This window comes from Anabrus simplex, chromosome 3 (assembly GCF_040414725.1).
Source record: "Anabrus simplex isolate iqAnaSimp1 chromosome 3, ASM4041472v1, whole genome shotgun sequence".
Taxonomy (NCBI): Eukaryota; Metazoa; Arthropoda; class Insecta; order Orthoptera; family Tettigoniidae; genus Anabrus; species Anabrus simplex.
The window spans coordinates 229884875-229903984 of record NC_090267.1 but is presented as its reverse complement, the minus strand read 5'-3'; the positions used below and the strand labels follow the sequence as shown (position 1 = coordinate 229903984).

Genomic DNA, 19110 nt, shown 5'->3' with positions numbered 1-19110 from the left:
ATGCTGACGACTTGGTCTTAATGGCAGATAGTGCTGAAAGCCTGCAGTCTAATATCTTCGAACTTGAAAATAGGTGCAATGAATATGGTATGAAAATTAGCCTTTCGAAGACTAAATTGAAAGACTAGGTAAGACATTTAACAGATTTGAATGTCAGATTGGTGATACAAAGCTGGAGCACATAGATAATTTTTAGTATTTAGGTTGTGTGTTCTCCCAGGATGGTAATGTAGTAGGTGAGACTACATCAATGTGCAGTAAAGCTAATGCAGTGAGCTCACAGTTGCCATCAATAGTGTTCTGTAAGAAGAAAGTCAGCTCCTGGACAAAACTATTTTTACATCGGTCTGTTTTCAGACCAACTTTACTTTATGGTAGTGAAAGCTGGGTGGACTCAGGATATCTTCTTCATAAGTTAGAAGTAACAGACATGAATGTAGCGAGAATGATGGCTGGAACAAACAGGTGGGAAAAATGGCAGGAGAGTACTCAGAATGAGGAGATAAAAGCTAAGTTAGGAAGGAACTCTATGGATGAAGCTGTATGCATAAACCGATTTCGGTGGTGGGGTCATGTGAGATGAATGAAATAGGATCGGTCACCTAGGAGAATAAAGGACTCTGTTATGGGGGGTAAGAAGAGTAGAGGGTGACCAAGATGACGATGGTTAGACTCGGTTTCTAATGATTTAAAGATAAGAAGTATAGAAATAAATGAGGCCATAGCACTACTTGCAAATAGAGGATTATGGCGACGGTTAGTAAATTCACAGAGGCTTGCAGACAATGCTGAAAGGCATGACGGTCTGTAATGATAATGTTTGTATGTATGTACGTATGTATGTAAGGTAGCTTTCTGGTAATGATTACAAGTTTTACATAGCGTTCAATTGGATTTTTATAAAAATTAATAAGTGACAACTTTTAGCAATAATTACCTGGGGCTGCCGGTGCTTTATTTCTGATGGAAAGTTCAATCAATCAATCAATCACTCACTCACTACTGATCTGCATTTAGGGCAGTTGCCCAGGTGGCAGATTCCCTATCTGTTGTTTTCTTAGCCTTTTGTTAAATGATTGCAAAGAAATTGGAAATTTATTGAACATCTCCCTTGGTAAGTTATTCCAATCCCTAACTCCCCTTCCTATAAACAAATATTTGCCCCAATTTGTCATCTTGAATTCCAACTTTATCTTCATATTGTGATCTTTCCTACTTTTAAAGACACCACTCAAACTTATTTCCACACCATCTCTCCACTGACAGCTCGGAACATACCACTTACAAACCATAACCCTCATCTTTGTTCCGTATTGAAAACAGCTCTCTCACTAAGTTTACAAAAGGAGTATATTTATTACCTCACCTATTCAATACAATTAATTCCATGATTATGTGGTTAAATAAACCTAGAAATTACTAAATTTAAAGGGACATTTTTCGCCCTTCTTTTATTGGGCATCATCAGCCTTATTTAATCTGAAAACAAGCATTGGTCAGACGACATTATCACTTATTAAAATTAAAATTGAACTGCAATTTCCTAAAAGTAATGACGCTGTGGAATAATTCTTATAAAATTCAAATGTTGAAATGTAACATATACAATACATGCTAAAATCACTTTAAACAATCTAAAATGTTTGTCACAAAGAAAAGAATTTTGTGTCATATTGATTCTAAAAACAACACATGTCCGACACTGAAGTGGATCCTCTTCGTAAGAAGTTGAACATATGCATTGCTTGGGGGTCAGATATCGAACCCAAGACTTCAATAGACAGGAGTGGTATGACAATACACAAAAGCTAAGGTTGATTTCTGTTTTCTATGTAAAACACAGGAGCTAAAAAATATTGGCCAGAAAAAGGTGAAAGATTTAAAATTATCTTATTAAGTTGATTAATCAAAAATTATCGTAAGAAAACTAATGAAAGAAGACGTTGATATGTTGGTTGAAGTCACTGCTGAGATGAGTATATCAGAGTATTTGACTGGTTTGACAGTCTCGTGAAAGTGTGGTCCCTCTAGAAGATGTAGAACAACGTGGAAAAGAATGTGGTTACATCTTTCGCCGTAAACTATGTCTGTCTTAATGCATCAACGCTGCAACCACATTCTTTTCCACGATGTTCTACATCTTCTAGAGGGACCACACTTTCATGAGACTGTCAAACAAACCAGTCAAATACTCTGATATACTTGTCTCAGCAGCGACTTCTACCAACATATGAACGTTTTCTTTCATTATTTTCTTACGATAATTTTTTATTATTATTATTATTATTATTATTATTATTAGACATTTTCACTACAATTTACATTTATAAACAACAGTCTTCAACAATGAAAATAGTGAAAATTAAATGTAATCACATTTAAAAAAACTCTGGTCAATGGCAGCTGGCAGTACATTACATAATTCCTGATTTGGAAATGTAGTCTCAAAGAAGATCTGAAGACAACTAAGTTTAGGCTTATGTTAGCAAAGTTTTCTTAGTTTCTTTTCTGGATGATGAAAATGCCCTTTGTACTAAACTTATACTTTTGTACCCCGTACTGTATAAAATTATATTTATCATACTTGCTGTAAGCATAACAAAGATCTGTCACTGATTCAGACAGTTGCTTCACTTCCCTTTCAGGTTTGCCACACCCCCTCCCTCCCCCTCCCCCCCCCCCCCCCATCTAAAGACAGGTGCTATTCATGCTGCATTACCTAGGTATATAGTAACTCTGTGCATGATCACATTTTCTCCATGGCTGATGTACCTAGATTATTCACTGGTATAGTATTATGGACCTGTATCAAACCATACCAAATTATCAACAACAGACAACAATGTAACATCTAGTGCTTTGGAATGCTTTTCTTTGAATATGTTTCTGGACAATTTTATACTATAGTTACATTTACAAGTACTTACTGATTCTTTTTCCTCAATATCTGTGGTGATGGAAATATTTTACAATTTCTCAGGGGTCGTGGAGTTGTCAACGGCTTACAAGGCAAAGGCACAATTCCTTTAGGAGCCTGAAACATCAAAAGATCCATATATACATTAAGAGTAAAAAAAACTACATATTGCTTGGAAGCAGAATACTGCAGACACTTCAGTATTCTCCTCAACATAATTATAATTCAGTTAATATTTGCCTTTAATTTCCAGGTCAACATTTAAAATCAACAGAGTAACTACATCAAAAACAACATTTTTCTGATGCCCATAGGTATTTCACTCTGAAATCCTTGATTCTAAACTTAGATGCTACATGAAGTCCGAGTATGGAAAACAGAATGAAATAGGTTTTTTCCAGAGATCTTCAGAACATCTGTAATTTTCCTTCAATTGTAACTCCATAATCATCTGACTGTGTGAGAAGCTTGATCAATCTATATATTCCTGTATATTTGGCAATGGCTAATAAGCCTTCACTCAAGGCCAGCAGACAAATGTGAGACAGAGGGGTTTACCGAATTGCTACACATCGTTTTTTGAGTCTAATCTTAGAATAAAGTTTGCTACGAATAAGAAATGACAAATAACAGTTTCAACTATTCAAAACGAGTGATAATTCGTATGTCCATACAGACTACTTATACTGTCAGGAAATCATTTGAATAGATTCGAATTCCAATTCTGTGTTACAAGAAATGTTCATGATAAGAACCAAAGGGGACAATGTATAGTTTTTACAGAAGGAAATCTTTATGACGTTCCACACCCATGGAAAATTCTCCTAAACAAATATCTGTCTTTTTAAGAAAACAAAAAGTTCTGTACATCATTTTACAATATGAACATTTAGCTATTTTTCTACATAATCACCATTTTGGTTGATGCATTTTTGTAGATGCTGTGACAGTTTTTGTATGCCCATGTCATACCAGCTCACTGCCATGCTGTTCAGGAAGTCGTGAGCGGTGCTTCGGGAAATCTCAGGAACCAAAGTGCAGAGATCATCCAGGGTGATCCGCCAATCTTCACACATGATTTGCTCAACCTTCAAAACTGTCTCGACGGAAATTGACGGTCTCCCGCTCCTTTGTTCATTCGTCGTGAATTTCAGTCAAACTGGCTGCAAACGCTCTACACCACTTACGAAATTTTTTGACATACATGCACAAATCACCATACACTCCTATCAATTGGCGATGGATTTCAATCAGTTCAGTATCTTTTGTGTTAAAAAAAAAACGGATAACTGCGTGCACTTCGTGGTAACATCCAACGGGAGCTCCATTCTCAGCGGCTGCCAAGTCAAGACAGAGCCTCAGCGCGGTGTGCACACGTTTATATGTGAGCGCGGAAAACACTCTTCATAATATTGTGACCAACAGCCACACTAACAGAGTCCTGTATTTATAAAAAAAAATAGGAGACCTTACTTTTGGGATTACCCTCGCATGATTAGATTTTGTGAATGCATTTTCATGAAAAAATTGATCCTTATGTCATTGTTTTTGGACAAGCTGTGGCTCACCTAACAGATATATGGTAATTCACTAAACTGCTGATGCCGAAGGGTTTAAAATAAAAATCCAACCTGTTCCAGGAATATCCTCATGATCAGAATACAGGAAGGATAAGCACACACAGCAGTGACAGAATTATAGGTTCTCCTTGTTTAGCGTTGATTCCGCTCTGAAGCCATTTGGTATGATCAGGGATCTGGTCAGGTTGTAGGCCTGCAATCCTGACATGGTTGTGCAGGGTATGAAGCCAGAGTTGCCTCGGTCTTCCTACCAAACTTTTACCACTGATTTCCAGTGCAAACGATCTCTTTGCCACAGTTGGTTTCCCTGCTCGAAGTGCGGGGCCATACTAACACACACTGCTTTCCCTCATTTTATCCATGTTTGGAGCTACTCCATATCACCTATCTACTTCATTGTTTGTCATATGATCAAGAAGTGTAAGGCCAGATATCCACCAAAGCATCGTTGTTTCCATCACAACAAATTGTTGCTTCACTTCCTTTGGTAACCAGCCAACATTTGGCACCGCAGAGAGAAATTGGCCGGATGATAAGAGCAATGTACTTTTTATTTAAGCATGTCTGGAAATGTCCTATCACAGAGGACACCAGTCAGTCAGCCATTTAAGCCAAGTATTGCCAATGCGGTTGGTTATACCTGGCTCAAGGATCTCGTCCTCAGCAAAAGTCGAGCCGAGGTATTTAAAAGTCTTGGTTTTTGGTACATTGACTACGCTGATGTTAATGGTATCTCTTTTGTTCAAGTCTGTGTACGATATTCCATTTTTTTAAAATTCAGCTCATCAAGGTGGTTTTTCCACACCTCTTTGCTGCAAGTGGCCATGAGCATACAGTACACTCCAGAGATCTTCGCTAATGACGTCCATAATTATGATGAAAGTTAGATATGAGAGTGCTGAGCCCTGATGGACTCAATCCGAAATTGGAAACTCACTTGATAACCCAGCAGAAGAATGTATGTAGCTTTAGCGAGCATGATTAAAGAGCTTCAACCATCCTATTATTCTCCCTGGAAGGCAATGCTTTAATAGGTCGGAGCAAATCAGCTCATGAGGCACACGATTAGCCTTATCCAGAAAGGCAAGATGTAATGAGCAGCATGAATAACGATCAAAGTACTGCAACCTTTCGCAAAACCCCCACTGGTTGTTTTTAAAGTGGACAATTTCCCTTATCCTCTTCAGTCTGTACGTAGCATATACTCTGCAAGTGATTTTATTTACTTACAATAATTCAATACGATACATTATAGGAAAATTGGTAGGTAAATTAACTCCGAGTCTCGATGTAGCATACGAATGGATGCACACAAAAATGGACTGACCATCATATTTGTGAAAATTGAGTTAGATGCTGCCACCTACTGTTAATTACATGAACTACATGTACTGAAATGGGCTACCATCAGGGATTTACTATTAAGAAATACAAGGCTTCAAAGTTCTTGAGGCATAAATTATCTTGACAGAAATGCAAAATTGGGCTAAATGATTGTTTAGTCCATGATACCATGATACATGTCTGTTCTGCTATGATGTTACTTCAGAATGGAATAAAAAATGCAGATATTTTCATTTTATTAATGTGCCTTAGAAGAGTAGCATACTCAGTGCAATACATTAATGTAAATTATGAAGTGTTATACAGACATTTATCGTTCCTTATTGGCCATATTGTCTGTTTACAAACCAAGTAACAATCGCTTCTGCTTTTGAAGGCAGTTTCAATTTATGCGAACAGAATTGGAGTTCTACCAGTGAAATTTACAGAAAATGTAAAATGAACGTCAGAAACTGAAAAGGTAAAAGCAGAAAAGGAAAAGGGTTTGTGACAATTCTTGCATTACATACAGAGGTGGATCAAGGAAAAAGAAAAGCTAGGGTGGAGACTGTGCACCTAAGTTAATACTTTTGCTGAAATATGGTGAAAGCATTTTATGTTTTCACATTCTGGCCCAGTATTGTGTTTCATTTACCTCCGTAGCTGAACGTGTTTACTCACCTTCCATGAGCGGACTGAGGAGCTGCGACGTTTGGAAATCCAAAGTTCGAATCCCGGAGCTGATAGCGGCTATCATGGGTGGTTTACACTGGGTTTCCACCCCACATTCCCTCCAGGCAAATGCCAGAATAGTATCTTATTTCAAACCCCCCAGCACTTACCCCATGACCACCAGCTATTGATTGAGGATTCTTTCTTTAATGGGCTGGATTAGGATTAAGTAGCTGCATCTGAACATAATTCGCCGTCCCCTCCCCACCATTGTGATTATCAATAAAACAGTTATTGTATGCCAATGTTAAAATTAAAGCTACTTCTTTCAGATTAAAACAAAAAAAACTTAATTTTATCATCCAAAAATTTATTTTTTTCCATCAGTGTGAAAGTATCTTTTTCTCCAAGTTAAGAAAATGATGGGTAGCCCGTTTTTGCATGCATCCATTCATATATGCTACATGTCATAATACAACCTAAGGAAACATACTTATTTTCTTTGGTGAATATTTTGAAGTTATTTTAGGAAAATATAACACACCAAATGCAAAAGTAGGTTCAGGACTGAAGGGGCTAACCTGCTTTCATGGATTTGCTCTAGTATCTTCATAGTACGTGACAGAGGGCGCATGGGCAATAGGCAGAGAAGCATTCCGCTGGACTGCTTTTCTGTTTTCAAATTGGAACTGTTATGCTATACATTCATTCAGCTGGCACCTTTCCTTCTTCAATGATTTTGTTGAATAAACCTGCCAACCATTCTATGGGATCCTAGTGTTTAGATTTAGGGTAGCATAATCGGTCTGTTACTTTTCTTAATATACGCAAATGATTTAGGGAATAATATAACATCAAAAATAAGACTGTATGCAGATGACATAATTGTTTATAGGGAAATAAATAACATTGAGGATTGTTCAGAATTACAACGGGACCTTGAGAGTATCCAATAATGGGTTGAAGAAAATAATATGAAGGTTAATGGAGGCAAATCAACTGTTACAACATTTACAAACAGGAGCTTTAAAACTGAATTTGAATATACTTTGGATGAGGTAGTTACCGGTATCCCAAAAGATGGCAAGTGCAAATACTTAGGTGTGAAATTTGAAAGTAATTTGCACTGGAAGGGTCATGTGGATGGCATTGCTGGGAAAGCATAGAGCTTGTTATATGTCATAATGAGGCTACTTAAAGGATGCAACAATGAATTAAAAGAGAAAAGTTACTCAAGTATGGTTCGTCCATTATTGGAATATGCAAACAGTGTTTGGGATCCTCACCAAGAATACCTAATAAAAAAAATAGATAGTGTGCAGAGGAAAGCAGCAAGATTTGTAACAGGGGATTTCAGGAGAAAGAGTAGTGTATCAGAAATATTAAAGGAACTTGGGTGGGAAACTTCAAGTAAGAGAAGGGAGAAAACTAGACTTATAGGATTATACAGAGATATCCGTGAGAGGCTTCAGTTGCAAAATAATTATATCGGCAGGACTGACCACAAGTATAAAATTAGAAGGAATTTTAGCAGAAGCGATTGGGGTAAATTTTCATTCATTGGGAAGGGCGTGAAGGCGTGGAACAGTTTACCAGGGGTAGTGTTTGATCCTTTCCCAAAATCTGTGCAGATATTCAAGAAGAGAATAAACAGCAACAGAGAAAATAAATGAAATGTTAGAGGGTATTCGACCAGTGCAGGTTACTGTAAATGATAAATGTGTCTGAATAAATTAATTCCATCCCCTGGTCTAAGGAGTTTGGACAGCCAAAGTAGGGGACTGCCTGTAGAGGCGAAGTACAGTGGGGACTTCGAGGGCCCTAGGACTGCTATGGTAGCTGTGAAGGCCCTTCAGGAACTCTGAAAAGTGGTGGCAAAAGGGGCTCTGGTTAAGACACACTAGGACATTTTGCTACTTAGGTTCCAAAATGGGTAAAAAATAAATAAGTAAATAAATGCAATGTAAATTTTAATCTTATACCAGTTGTATAGTATTTGAAATAATTCCACATAATGTATATGAGTTGACTATGTTTGTAAGTACATGAGATATTATAAGTAGAATTTTGTAAACAATAAAAATTTATTAAGGATGAGCTGTGTGTTTAATAGAAAAAATTGTTAGTGTAAATTGTATAATATTATATTCTAGGAAAATTTTCTTCTCTTGTTAATTTAAAAATGAGTGCTTGACAATAATGTATTTTAGTGTACCGAAAAACGGGGTAACTTCGGCCATCCAGGGTAAATTCAGCTTTACGCATGGCAACACTGATTTTCTCCTGTCCCCTATACTATAAAAGATGAATCATTTGCAACAACTAAAATAAGTGCACAATAGTATGCTCTATCAACACTCGCTGGTTCAAAGAATATAGGCGGGCTCATTGTCGAGTAAAGCGATTTGTTTCGCAGCACCGATTATTGTCTTGTTGGGCAACATTGAAAAACAAACTGTTCTCCAGCCCCAGCATCTGATTCTCTACTTCAGCTGTTTATGGTGTTAGAAAGTAAGTATGTCTGGTAACTGATTAACTGAATTTGATGCATTTTATTTGAATAGATTTTTCATGGGATAGTTTTGTGATAAAAGTTGTCGTCTTCCAGGGTAACTTCGGCCATGCCAAGAAGATACAAGAAAGTTTTAGGTGACCGCAGGTATTGCAATTACAATCCCGTTTACCTAAAAAACGCATTAGAAGAGATAAGGAAAGGCACTATAACGATTCGGCAAGCCTCGGAGAAATATGCTGTTCCGCGATCGACCCTGCAAGACAAGCTGAACAAGAAGCACACGGGAAAAATAGGACGTCCAAGCATTCTTTCAGCTGAGGTTTGCGTTGGCGCTTATATGTAACTGCTTCATTTATACCCCCGAGGTATCGCTAACTGAGAAATTTTATTTACCTATTATCTCTGGTGTTGGTTTTCAGGAAGAAGCCGATCTCATTCATGGACCTACTACGTGTGCTATATGGGGATATCCGTTAACACCTGGAGACATCAGAATTGTGGTAAAGGATTATCTAGACAGAGAGGGAAAAACAATTTCCATCTTCAAAGATAATGTGCCTGGTGCAGACTGGCTCAAAAGTTTTCTTGATAGACCGAGATTTATCGTTTTGCTTTGCGGAAAATAAAAAACATGCTAGAGCCTCCGTAGGATCGGTAGAAATTGGTGAATACTTCGATAATTTAGAAACAACACTGGACGGAATTCCTCCAGAAAATATTATAAACTACGATGAGACTAATTTTGTAGATGATCCGGGTAAAGTTAAAGCAATTGTAAAAAAGAGGAAGTAAACATCCTGAGAGGATTACTGACTCATCAAAGAGTGGAACTTCTGTCATGTTGGCAGGAACAGGCTCAGGAGAGTTGTTGCCTCCATATGTGCTCTATCGAGCCAAACATTTGTACCCAGGCTGGACGGAAGGTGGTGTCACTGGTGCACATTATAACAGAAATGAAAGTGGTTGGTTTGATATGGCTATTTTTGAGGAATGGTTTTCTACAATTTGCCTGCCGTATCTCAAGAAGTTACCTGGTAAAAGAGTAATAATAGGCGACAACCTGTCCAGCCATCTGTCAATGGAAGTAATCAGACAGTGTGAGAACAACAATATATCGTTTGTGCTCCTGCCACCAAATTCAACTCGTCTAACGCAGCCATTAGATGTTGCACTTTTCTGTCCACTTAAAATGTCTTGGAGGAAACAGCTGAACAAATGGAAGAATAATAATAGAGGAACCCTACCTAAAACAGAATTTCCCAGAGTTTTCAAGGCGGCCCTGGAGGATATAGGGGATGAAAGGTTGAAAAGTAGCCTGAAATCTGGCTTCAGAGCTGCAGGACTTTGTCCTCTAAATAGAGATGCTGTCCTAAAAAGATTTCCTGACTTAACCGAAAATCAGAGTTCGGAAAAGTCATGGAGCGAATCGTTCACGAATCTCCGGAAGACATCTCGATTAGGAGAGAAGAACAATTCCAGATTCAACGGAAAACGGCTGAATGTGAGGCCTGGACGAAGTGTAACCACAAACCACATATCAGAGCAACCCCAAGATGAACAAGAGCAGCTTGAAGAAAATGATTAACTTTGCAGCCAAGGAGAGAGAATTTTAACCGAGGACAGTACGGCAACTTTGGAAATGCAAGTAGATGGGACTGATGAAAATGAAGTAGGGAACTCCGTACTTGTAAAATTTTCCAAGGACAAAATTCAGCAATTTTATGTTGGAGAAGTTAAAGAAACCGGAGAGCACTTGTTAGTGAAGTTTTTGAGGAAGCAATCTGGAAAGGATGTGTACTTCACTTTCCCAGTTATTGATGATGAATGTGACATCCAGAAAGATGATATTGTGAGGAAATTGGAAGTTCGGGATCCAGTCAGACGTGAGCGATACAAATTCAAGAGCTTAATTGACAGGCCAGATATATTTTAATGTAGACGCCAGTGTATTGAGAGAACAATCGAAAAATATTTTATTTTTTCAACTTGTTTCTTTCTTCACACATTGGACTCCGGAGAATATGATTTTGCTATCTTCATTACCTTTCATGCCGGTAAAATTAGTTACGTAATATAATGCATAATTTTTATATCATTGAGTGCTTATAGGCTTAAGTCAAATAAACTTGTTTCTTCCTTGGGGGAAAATGCGAGTTATTTGGAAATATCTTGTAAATTTGATCACTGTACGCCTGTTTTACCCCGAATGGTTTTAATTTGTTTGCCGATTATTGATATTGGGCTTTTTACAAGCTTTTAAGAAACTTTTACTGTGGCCGAAGTTATACTAAATCGGAGGAAACTTCGTTTTTTGAGTTATTTATACGGTGGCCGAAATTACCCCAAAACACGGGGTAACTCCGGCCGCTTTTTCAATAAACATAATTCATTACTGAATTACAATTACTATTATGTACATACATAACAATGAAGAAAAAATATGGCAGAACTTATATTATATTTTTCAGAAAATTAGAGGGAAAATCCGATGTTTAAATTTTCAAAATCCACGAAAAAGTGGCCGAAGTTACCCCGTTTTACGGTACCATTTGCCACCAAGATAGACACCTCATTTGCAAATAAAGACATTTTGATTTGATCGATTTGATTTCCGTGGGTTACTGTAGTCACGTCCTAGTTCGTGAACCATGGGCAACGGCTGAGTGGCCTAGTAAGTGGTCCTGAGAGGCGGGATACCAGCTGTTATGGAATGGAAGTGGGCATCTCGAACATATTCTGAGTCATGGCCCTACTTGTGATCAGGCAGCTAGGACTATACAATTCACCAGTGGTCCATAACCCGTTAGAGGAGAGATCCTCACTTGGACTATGTGCAAGTAGGGTAGCATCCTGCTTCATGAATTTACCGAGCTCAGAACATTTTAAGCAAGCCTCGGACCTATGGGAGTAATGGAGTCCCACTCCCATTTGACAGGCAAGGGACTCCTTGGAAACAACTTGGCGAACGAAATGAAATTCGATGGGGAGCTATCAATATTAACGGGGCTTATGGAAGAAAGAAAGTAGAACTCGCTGAGTCAGCAAAGAGGATGCATCTGGATGTGCTAAGAATAAGTGATATTCGGGTAAGGGGAGATAACGAGGAAGAGATAGGAGATTATAAAGTGTACTTGACGGGTGTTAGAAAGGGAAGGGCAGAGTCTGGGGTAGGGCTCTTTATCAGAAATACCCTGCACACAACATAGTTTCTGTTAGGCACGTAAATGAGCGAATGATGTGGATAGATTTGTCAGTTGGAGGAATTACGACTAGAATTGTGTCCGTGTATTCACCATGTGAAGGTGCAGATAAGGATGAAGTTTACAAGTTTTATGAAGCATTGAGTGACATCGTAGTCAGGGTCAACAGCAAGGATAGAATAGTGCTAACAGGTGATTTCAATGCAAGAGTTGGGAATAGAACTGAAGGATACGAAAGGGTGATTGGTAAATGTGGGGAAGATATGGAAGCTAATGGGAATGGGAAGCGTTAGCTGGACTTCTGTGCTAGTATGGGTTTAGCTGTTATAAATACATTCTTCAAGCATAAGGCTATTCACCGCTACACATGGGAGGCTAGGGGTACCAGATCCATAACAGACTATATCTAAACAGACTTCGAATTCAGGAAATCTGTTAGGAATGTACGAGTTTTCCGCGGATTTTTCGATGATACAGACCACTATCTGATCTGTAGTGAACTAAGTATCTCTAGGCCTAGGGTAGAGAAAGTGAAATCTGTCTGCAAACGAATAAGGGTAGAAAATCTCCAGGACAAGGAAATTAGACAGAAGTACATGGATACGATTAGTGAAAAGTTTCAAACAGTAGATAGTAAGCAGGTTCAGGACATAGAAAGTTAATGGGTGGCATACAGGGATGCTGTAGTAGAAACAGCAAGGGAATACCTAGGAACAACTGTGTGTAAAGATGGGAAAAGGCGAACATCTTGGTGGAATGATGAAGTGAGAGCAGCTTGTAAACGTAAAAAGAAGGTTTACCAGAAAAGGCTCCAAACAAGGGCCGAGCTAGACAGGGATTTGTATGTAGATGAAAGAAACAGAGCGAATCAAGTAGTTCCAACAAGAAGTCATGGGAAGATTTTGGTAACAACCTGGAAAGGCTACGTCAAGCAGCAGGGAAACCTTTCTGGACAGTAATAAAGAATCTTAGGAAGGGAGGGAAAAAGGAAATGAACAGTGTTTTGAGTAATTCAGGTGAAATAATAGATCCCAGAGAATCACTGGAGAGGTGGAATGAATATTTCGAACATCTTCTCAATGTTAAAGGAAATCATCCTGGTGGTGTTGCGAACAGCCAAGCTCATGGGGATGAGGAAAATGATGATGGTGAAATTATGCTTGAGGAAGTGGAAAGGATAGTAAATAAACTACATTGTCATAAGGCAGCAGGAATAGATGAAATTAGACCTGAAGGTGAAGTATAGTGGGAAGACAGGGATGAAATGGCTTCATAGAGTAGTAAAATTAGCATGGAGTGTTGGTAAGGTACCTTCAGATTGGACAAAAGCAGTAATTGCACCTTTCTATAAGCAAGGGAACAGGAAGGATTGCAACAACTATCAAGGTATCTCATTGATTAGTATACCAGGCAAAGTAGTCACTGGCATCTTGGAAGGGAGGGTGCGATCAGTGGTTGAGAGGAAGTTGGATGAAAACCAGTGTGGTTTCAGACCACAGAGAGGCTGTCAGGATCAGATTTTCAGTATGCGCCAGGTAATTGAAAAATGCTACGAGAGGAATAGGCAGTTGAGTTTATGTTTCGTAGATCTAGAGAAAGCATATGACAGGGTACCGAGGGAAAAGATGTTCACTATACTGAGGGACTATGGAATTAAAGGTAGATTATTACAATCAAAGGCATTTATGTTGACAATTGGGCTTCAGTGAGAATCTATGGTTGAATGAGTTCTTGGTTCAGGGTACTTACAGGGGTTAGACAAGGCTGTAATCTTTCACCTTTGCTGCTCGTAGTTTACATGGATCATTTGCTGAAAGGTATAAAATGGCAGGGACGGATTCAGTTAGGTGGAAATGTAGTAAGCAGTCTGGCCTATGCTGACGACTTGGTCTTAATGGCAGATTGTGCCGAACTTGAACTTGAAAATAGGTGCAATGGGTATGGTATGAAAATTAGCCTCTCGAAGACTAAATTGATGTCAGTAGGTAAGAAATTCAACAGAATTGAATGTCAGATTGGTGATACAAAGCTAGAACAGGTCGATAATTTCAAGTATTTAGGTTGTGTGTTCTCCCAGGATGGTAATATGGTACATGAGATTGAATCAAGGTGTCGTAAAGCTAATGCTGTGAGCTTGCAGTTGCGATCAACAGTATTCTGTAAGAAGGAAGTCAGCTACCAGACGAAACTATCTTTACATCGGTCTGTTTTCAGACCAACTTTGCTTTACGGGAGCGAAAGCTGGGTGGACTCAGGATATCTTATTCATAAATTAGAAGTAACAGGCTTGAAAGTAGCAAGAGTGATTGCTGGTACAAACAGGTGGGAATAATGGCAGGAAAGTACTCGGAATGAGGGGATAAAGGCTAATTTAGGAATGAACTTGATGAAGCTGTATGCATAAACCGGCTTCGGTGGTGGGGTCATGTGAGGCGAATGGAGGAGGATAGGTTACCTAGGAGAATAATGGACTCTGCTATGGAGGGTAAGAGAAGTAGAGGTAGACCAAGACGACGATGGTTAGACTCTGTTTCTAACAATTTAAGAGGTATAGAACTAAATGAGGCCACAACACTAGTTGCAAATCGAGGATTGTGGCGACGTTTAGTAAATTCACGGAGCGTTGCAGACTGAACGCTGAAAGGCATAACAGTCTATCATGATAATGTATGCATGTATGTATGATTTGATTTCCACAATTCCACGGGCAGGTCATCTGGTCCAGTTGTCTTCCCTTGTTTCATCTTATTCACGGCTTTCATTACTTGTGCCTTCATTATCTGCATAACAGTCCCATGAACGGGTGCTGGCTGCACAATCAAGGGATGTGGAAATTCTTTTTTATTTTTCCTAAATGTACTGTCTCCAGTGTTCCATACTCTATTCCGGTCCACAAGGAGCTTACCATTCTTATTACTGATGCCATATATTTTTTCAATGTCAGCTTTACATCCATATATATATATAGGTTAGTAGAAGCTGGGTGCAAGAGATTTTACAACCCTTTCTTGCTGAGTTAAATGAAATGGCACTTACTTTCATGCTTTTACATCTGGACTCTGAAAGGCTAATGATTCCTTGTAGGCCATTCATGAAGCATATTATGATAGTTATCAGCAACAGCCTGAATGGCCCCCTGATTTAATATCCTATGATTATCTCTGGGCAATGTTAAAGGATAACATTTACAAGACAAATCCACACACTTTAGACAAAAAATGGATAATTTCAGAAGTAGATACCAGAGATGTGTGGAAAAGGAAGGCAGGCAACTCCAGTATCTCCTTGCACAACATAGGTAAGTACATTATGTTTTTAAGTTCTTTAGAATTTATTAGAATGTCCCTACCACCAACTCTTGCATAGCATGTATGCCCATGAGCAAAGGCTTATCAGCTGATGTATTTTCTGAGACCACCCGGTCATCAGAACTGGATTTCTTTGATCTAATGTTTCAGGTTTTATGATGAACGGTTTCTTACACACCATATTTTAATTATATACAAAATACATAAAATCAGGCAAAGTATCTGTTAAATGCCAAACATCATGTCATAGTGGACGTAATCTTTCAACTAGATGACTCCAGAATCAACTGTATTAGAATTTTACTAGCCAAAACTGCAAAGATTACATTTTATTCTGAATATCTACATAACAGTCCATAGACTTAAATTTTTAAATGTATATGTGCTTTGTGAACTTATCATATGATGTCAATTCTGGTTACAATGGCTGAAGCTGACCACCTTAGTGGGTTGAAACTAGTCCCATGGTGATAAAATGTTAATATAACTTACATCAATTCACAATATGTATTGAATAGGTAGATTCTTTTCTTAATTTTATAATAGTGAAGAGTTCCAAATGTAAACTGCAGAACATTCTGTGTCAGTACACAGGAATCAAAGAAGTTGGCAAGATAAGAGTACAAAGAAGTGCAGAAACATACCTAAAAATGCTTCTTGCCCAATTTCCTACAACACTTTGCCTCAGGAACGTCTTTTTGTAAGGTACAGCACTATAAAGAAATAATATGAGTCACCACCTTATCAATACACTATTTTATTTACTATCAAACTGGTAAATAGTTCGATAGTTTGATAGTAAATAAAATAGTGTATTGATAATGTGGTGACTCATATTATTTCTATATAGTGATACCAATCAATACGGATATGAAGCTTATAAATAATAAAAGGTACAGCACTAGTCGGACTACATTGTGGCACTTCAATTGCCTTTATAATTTTTTTTCTTTTCCATTTGAGATATATCCTGGTGGAACCGTTTGCCATGTTGGTCACAACTGTGCCAAGATTATCTGGGAAGAAATCCAAATGCTTATTCAAGAAATTTAATTTAAGTGACATATTACATCCCATATGGTGGTATGATCTCAGTAGTTTCTGTACAATACCATGATAGGTTCTGCCTTTTGGCTGTCTAAAAAGACATTTGTGAAAGACAGCCATGCCAGTTTTTCAACACCATCCAACAAATCAAAGAAATGTTCATCAGACATTAATTCCCTAATTTGTGGTTCTACAAACAGAGGTGCCAACCTTTAAAGTGGCTATCAGTAATCGCCCCCAGCCCCCGAGAAAAATTTCGAGTGAAGTCCAAAGCGTCCTACTTCCTTCCTGATAATGACACCCCTTTTGCCCTTCACTCTAGCAATCTATTCAAAAATATATCATATTACACAATGAAATTTGCACATAACCTGTAAGTTCTGTGATAAAACAGGTAGAACTCCATAGGCTACACTGCAAGCATTATTACATAAAATGTTTTAAACGCTGCTCATTCACTGTAGCTTGTTTCTCACACAGCACCTGTTTCTCAGTGTAGTTTTTCTTGAAGCATTCTTCCCAATGTGATAACATTTTCGTCTTCTGAACCATAAGCGATTCCAGTGTAGATGTGCTTAATGTAGGCCTCACTTCTTTCTCAATCTTTCTGTTAACTGTCAGGTACACTTAACACAGCAAATACAATACCGAAGGATTTATAGTGGAGAAGAGCAGTGCTTGAGCTCGTTTATTCACAATGAATTTTATGACACTTATGGGTATTCACAAGCACTGAAACAACGACAATTTAGGAGAAAGGCTCGAAAGGATTGAACATTTCTCCTTTTCTTTTTCCCATACAAAATTATTTTTTCGTGATGTTAGCTTTTCCATAATAATTTCCCCTTTGACCATAACTCCATAATCATGAGGTGAAATCTGTAATAATTACGGACAATGCATAATAGTTGGCACCTCTGCGTAGAGATACGATTTTTTCATATTAATGATAAACGCGACAAAAATATTTCAAAGTGATTTAGAGAATCATGTGATTCTGGTTTAGAAAATAATTATTTTTGCGAATTACAGCGAATTAAAGCGATAAGGTCAGTTTGCTCCTCCTACCATGATATTTTGGTTTGCTATTCCATTTGCAATACAATATAATGAAATACTGCGTCGCACAAGGGTCCGGCTCCGTGGCTGAATCACGGGTTCGATTCCAGGCCAGGCCGTGGCTGGTTGTTAATTCCTCCGACGCGAGAAGGGGTTTCCCAGTATATTATCACATAGTCGCATAAGAAATCTTGGGAAGGAACATTGGTAAGTTTACCTTTGGCTGCTGGGAAACCCATTTGAGAGATTTTAAAACTGAACAAATAAAATAAAAAGGTGTCCAATGTCCCTTTGAGAAAACCAAATAATCATAAACCTACCTTTCAATAAATGAAAATTTAATCTAACGAATCATTTGAGACACATCTGTACTGAATTTGAAGTCTTCCAATTGTAGGATTCAGTGCATGAAAAGGGTGGGAGCTGACTCAGGTCCTATGAAATTGCCATAAATGAAATAATTGGTTTTCTAAGAGTATGATGAGATGAGGCCTCTTTGATAAAAGTCATGGCCATCCATAAATACACAGCCTGCACGGTTGCTAGGTAACAATGCGTCACACATTTCGTATAGCTAACCGTAGGACATATTTATATCAAGAAGAAGAAGAAGAAGAAGTGGGACTGACAAGAACTGTTCTTCCGACTGGTTGGATCAAGTCACCAAAGCTTAACGAAATACCATATGCCAGAAATGAACGTCTCTTTCTCCTCCTTAAGTACATTGTTATTGATGTATGTTCTGCCACCACTCGTTGCATTCATATCACGCAGTCTATTGACTTCCCAGGTATATCCTAAGAAGGTTTGATAAAGGTAAAAGGAACTAGCCATGTATCTGTTACCTACATGATCAAGTCCACGTGGAAATAATGCTAAGGTGAATCAGTACTTCTTGTCTGGTTCCTCCAAGAGTGATTCAACAGTCTTCATTCTCCAGAACTTTTCTGCGCACCACACAGAACTAGTATGTGATTCAAGCCAACAGGCTGTTGTTATTCGCCCACTAAGAGAGCTATTTAGATGTTATTTTTTTGCCTCACTACATCTTCAGCATTCAAATAAATCTAAAGGAGAATAGTGAACGGAAACCCACCTGCACCAGGAATTACCCGTTTTTCATCATTCTTGTTTTAGATCATGGCCTCCAGGCACAGGGAGCGGATATCTACTGGCTTAAATATTTCCTTATTCTCCCCTTCTATGTAACCATAGTGTCCAGATGGTTTAGAAAAAACTGAATATTCGCAATTGATTAAACTATATTGTTTCTTTCTGGGAAATTAATTTTTGATATAATGGCCAAAGGCAGGTATTTACACAAGCAGAGGTGCATACTTCTGATAGCGCTACATCGATGCTTTCTCCTACAACAGAGGCTTGCAATGGGACAGACTGCCCTTAACCCATCTCACACCAAAATAAAAAATAAATAAAATTGGACAATATGATCCACAATAACAACTGCTATAGGAAACCTTTTATATAC

The 19110-nt window shown here is 38.2% G+C and overlaps 1 protein-coding gene across 1 annotated transcript in view; it reads right to left on the bottom strand.

Moving 5' to 3' along the window:
* Window positions 1-19110, bottom strand: part of LOC136867176 (uncharacterized) — a 247008-nt gene that overhangs the window by 130021 nt on the left and 97877 nt on the right. Inside the window, exon 3 of the mRNA XM_067144299.2 lies at window positions 2928-3034. Coding sequence (XP_067000400.2) covers window positions 2928-3034 — 107 coding nt within the window. The remainder of the gene's footprint in view (window positions 1-2927; window positions 3035-19110) is intronic.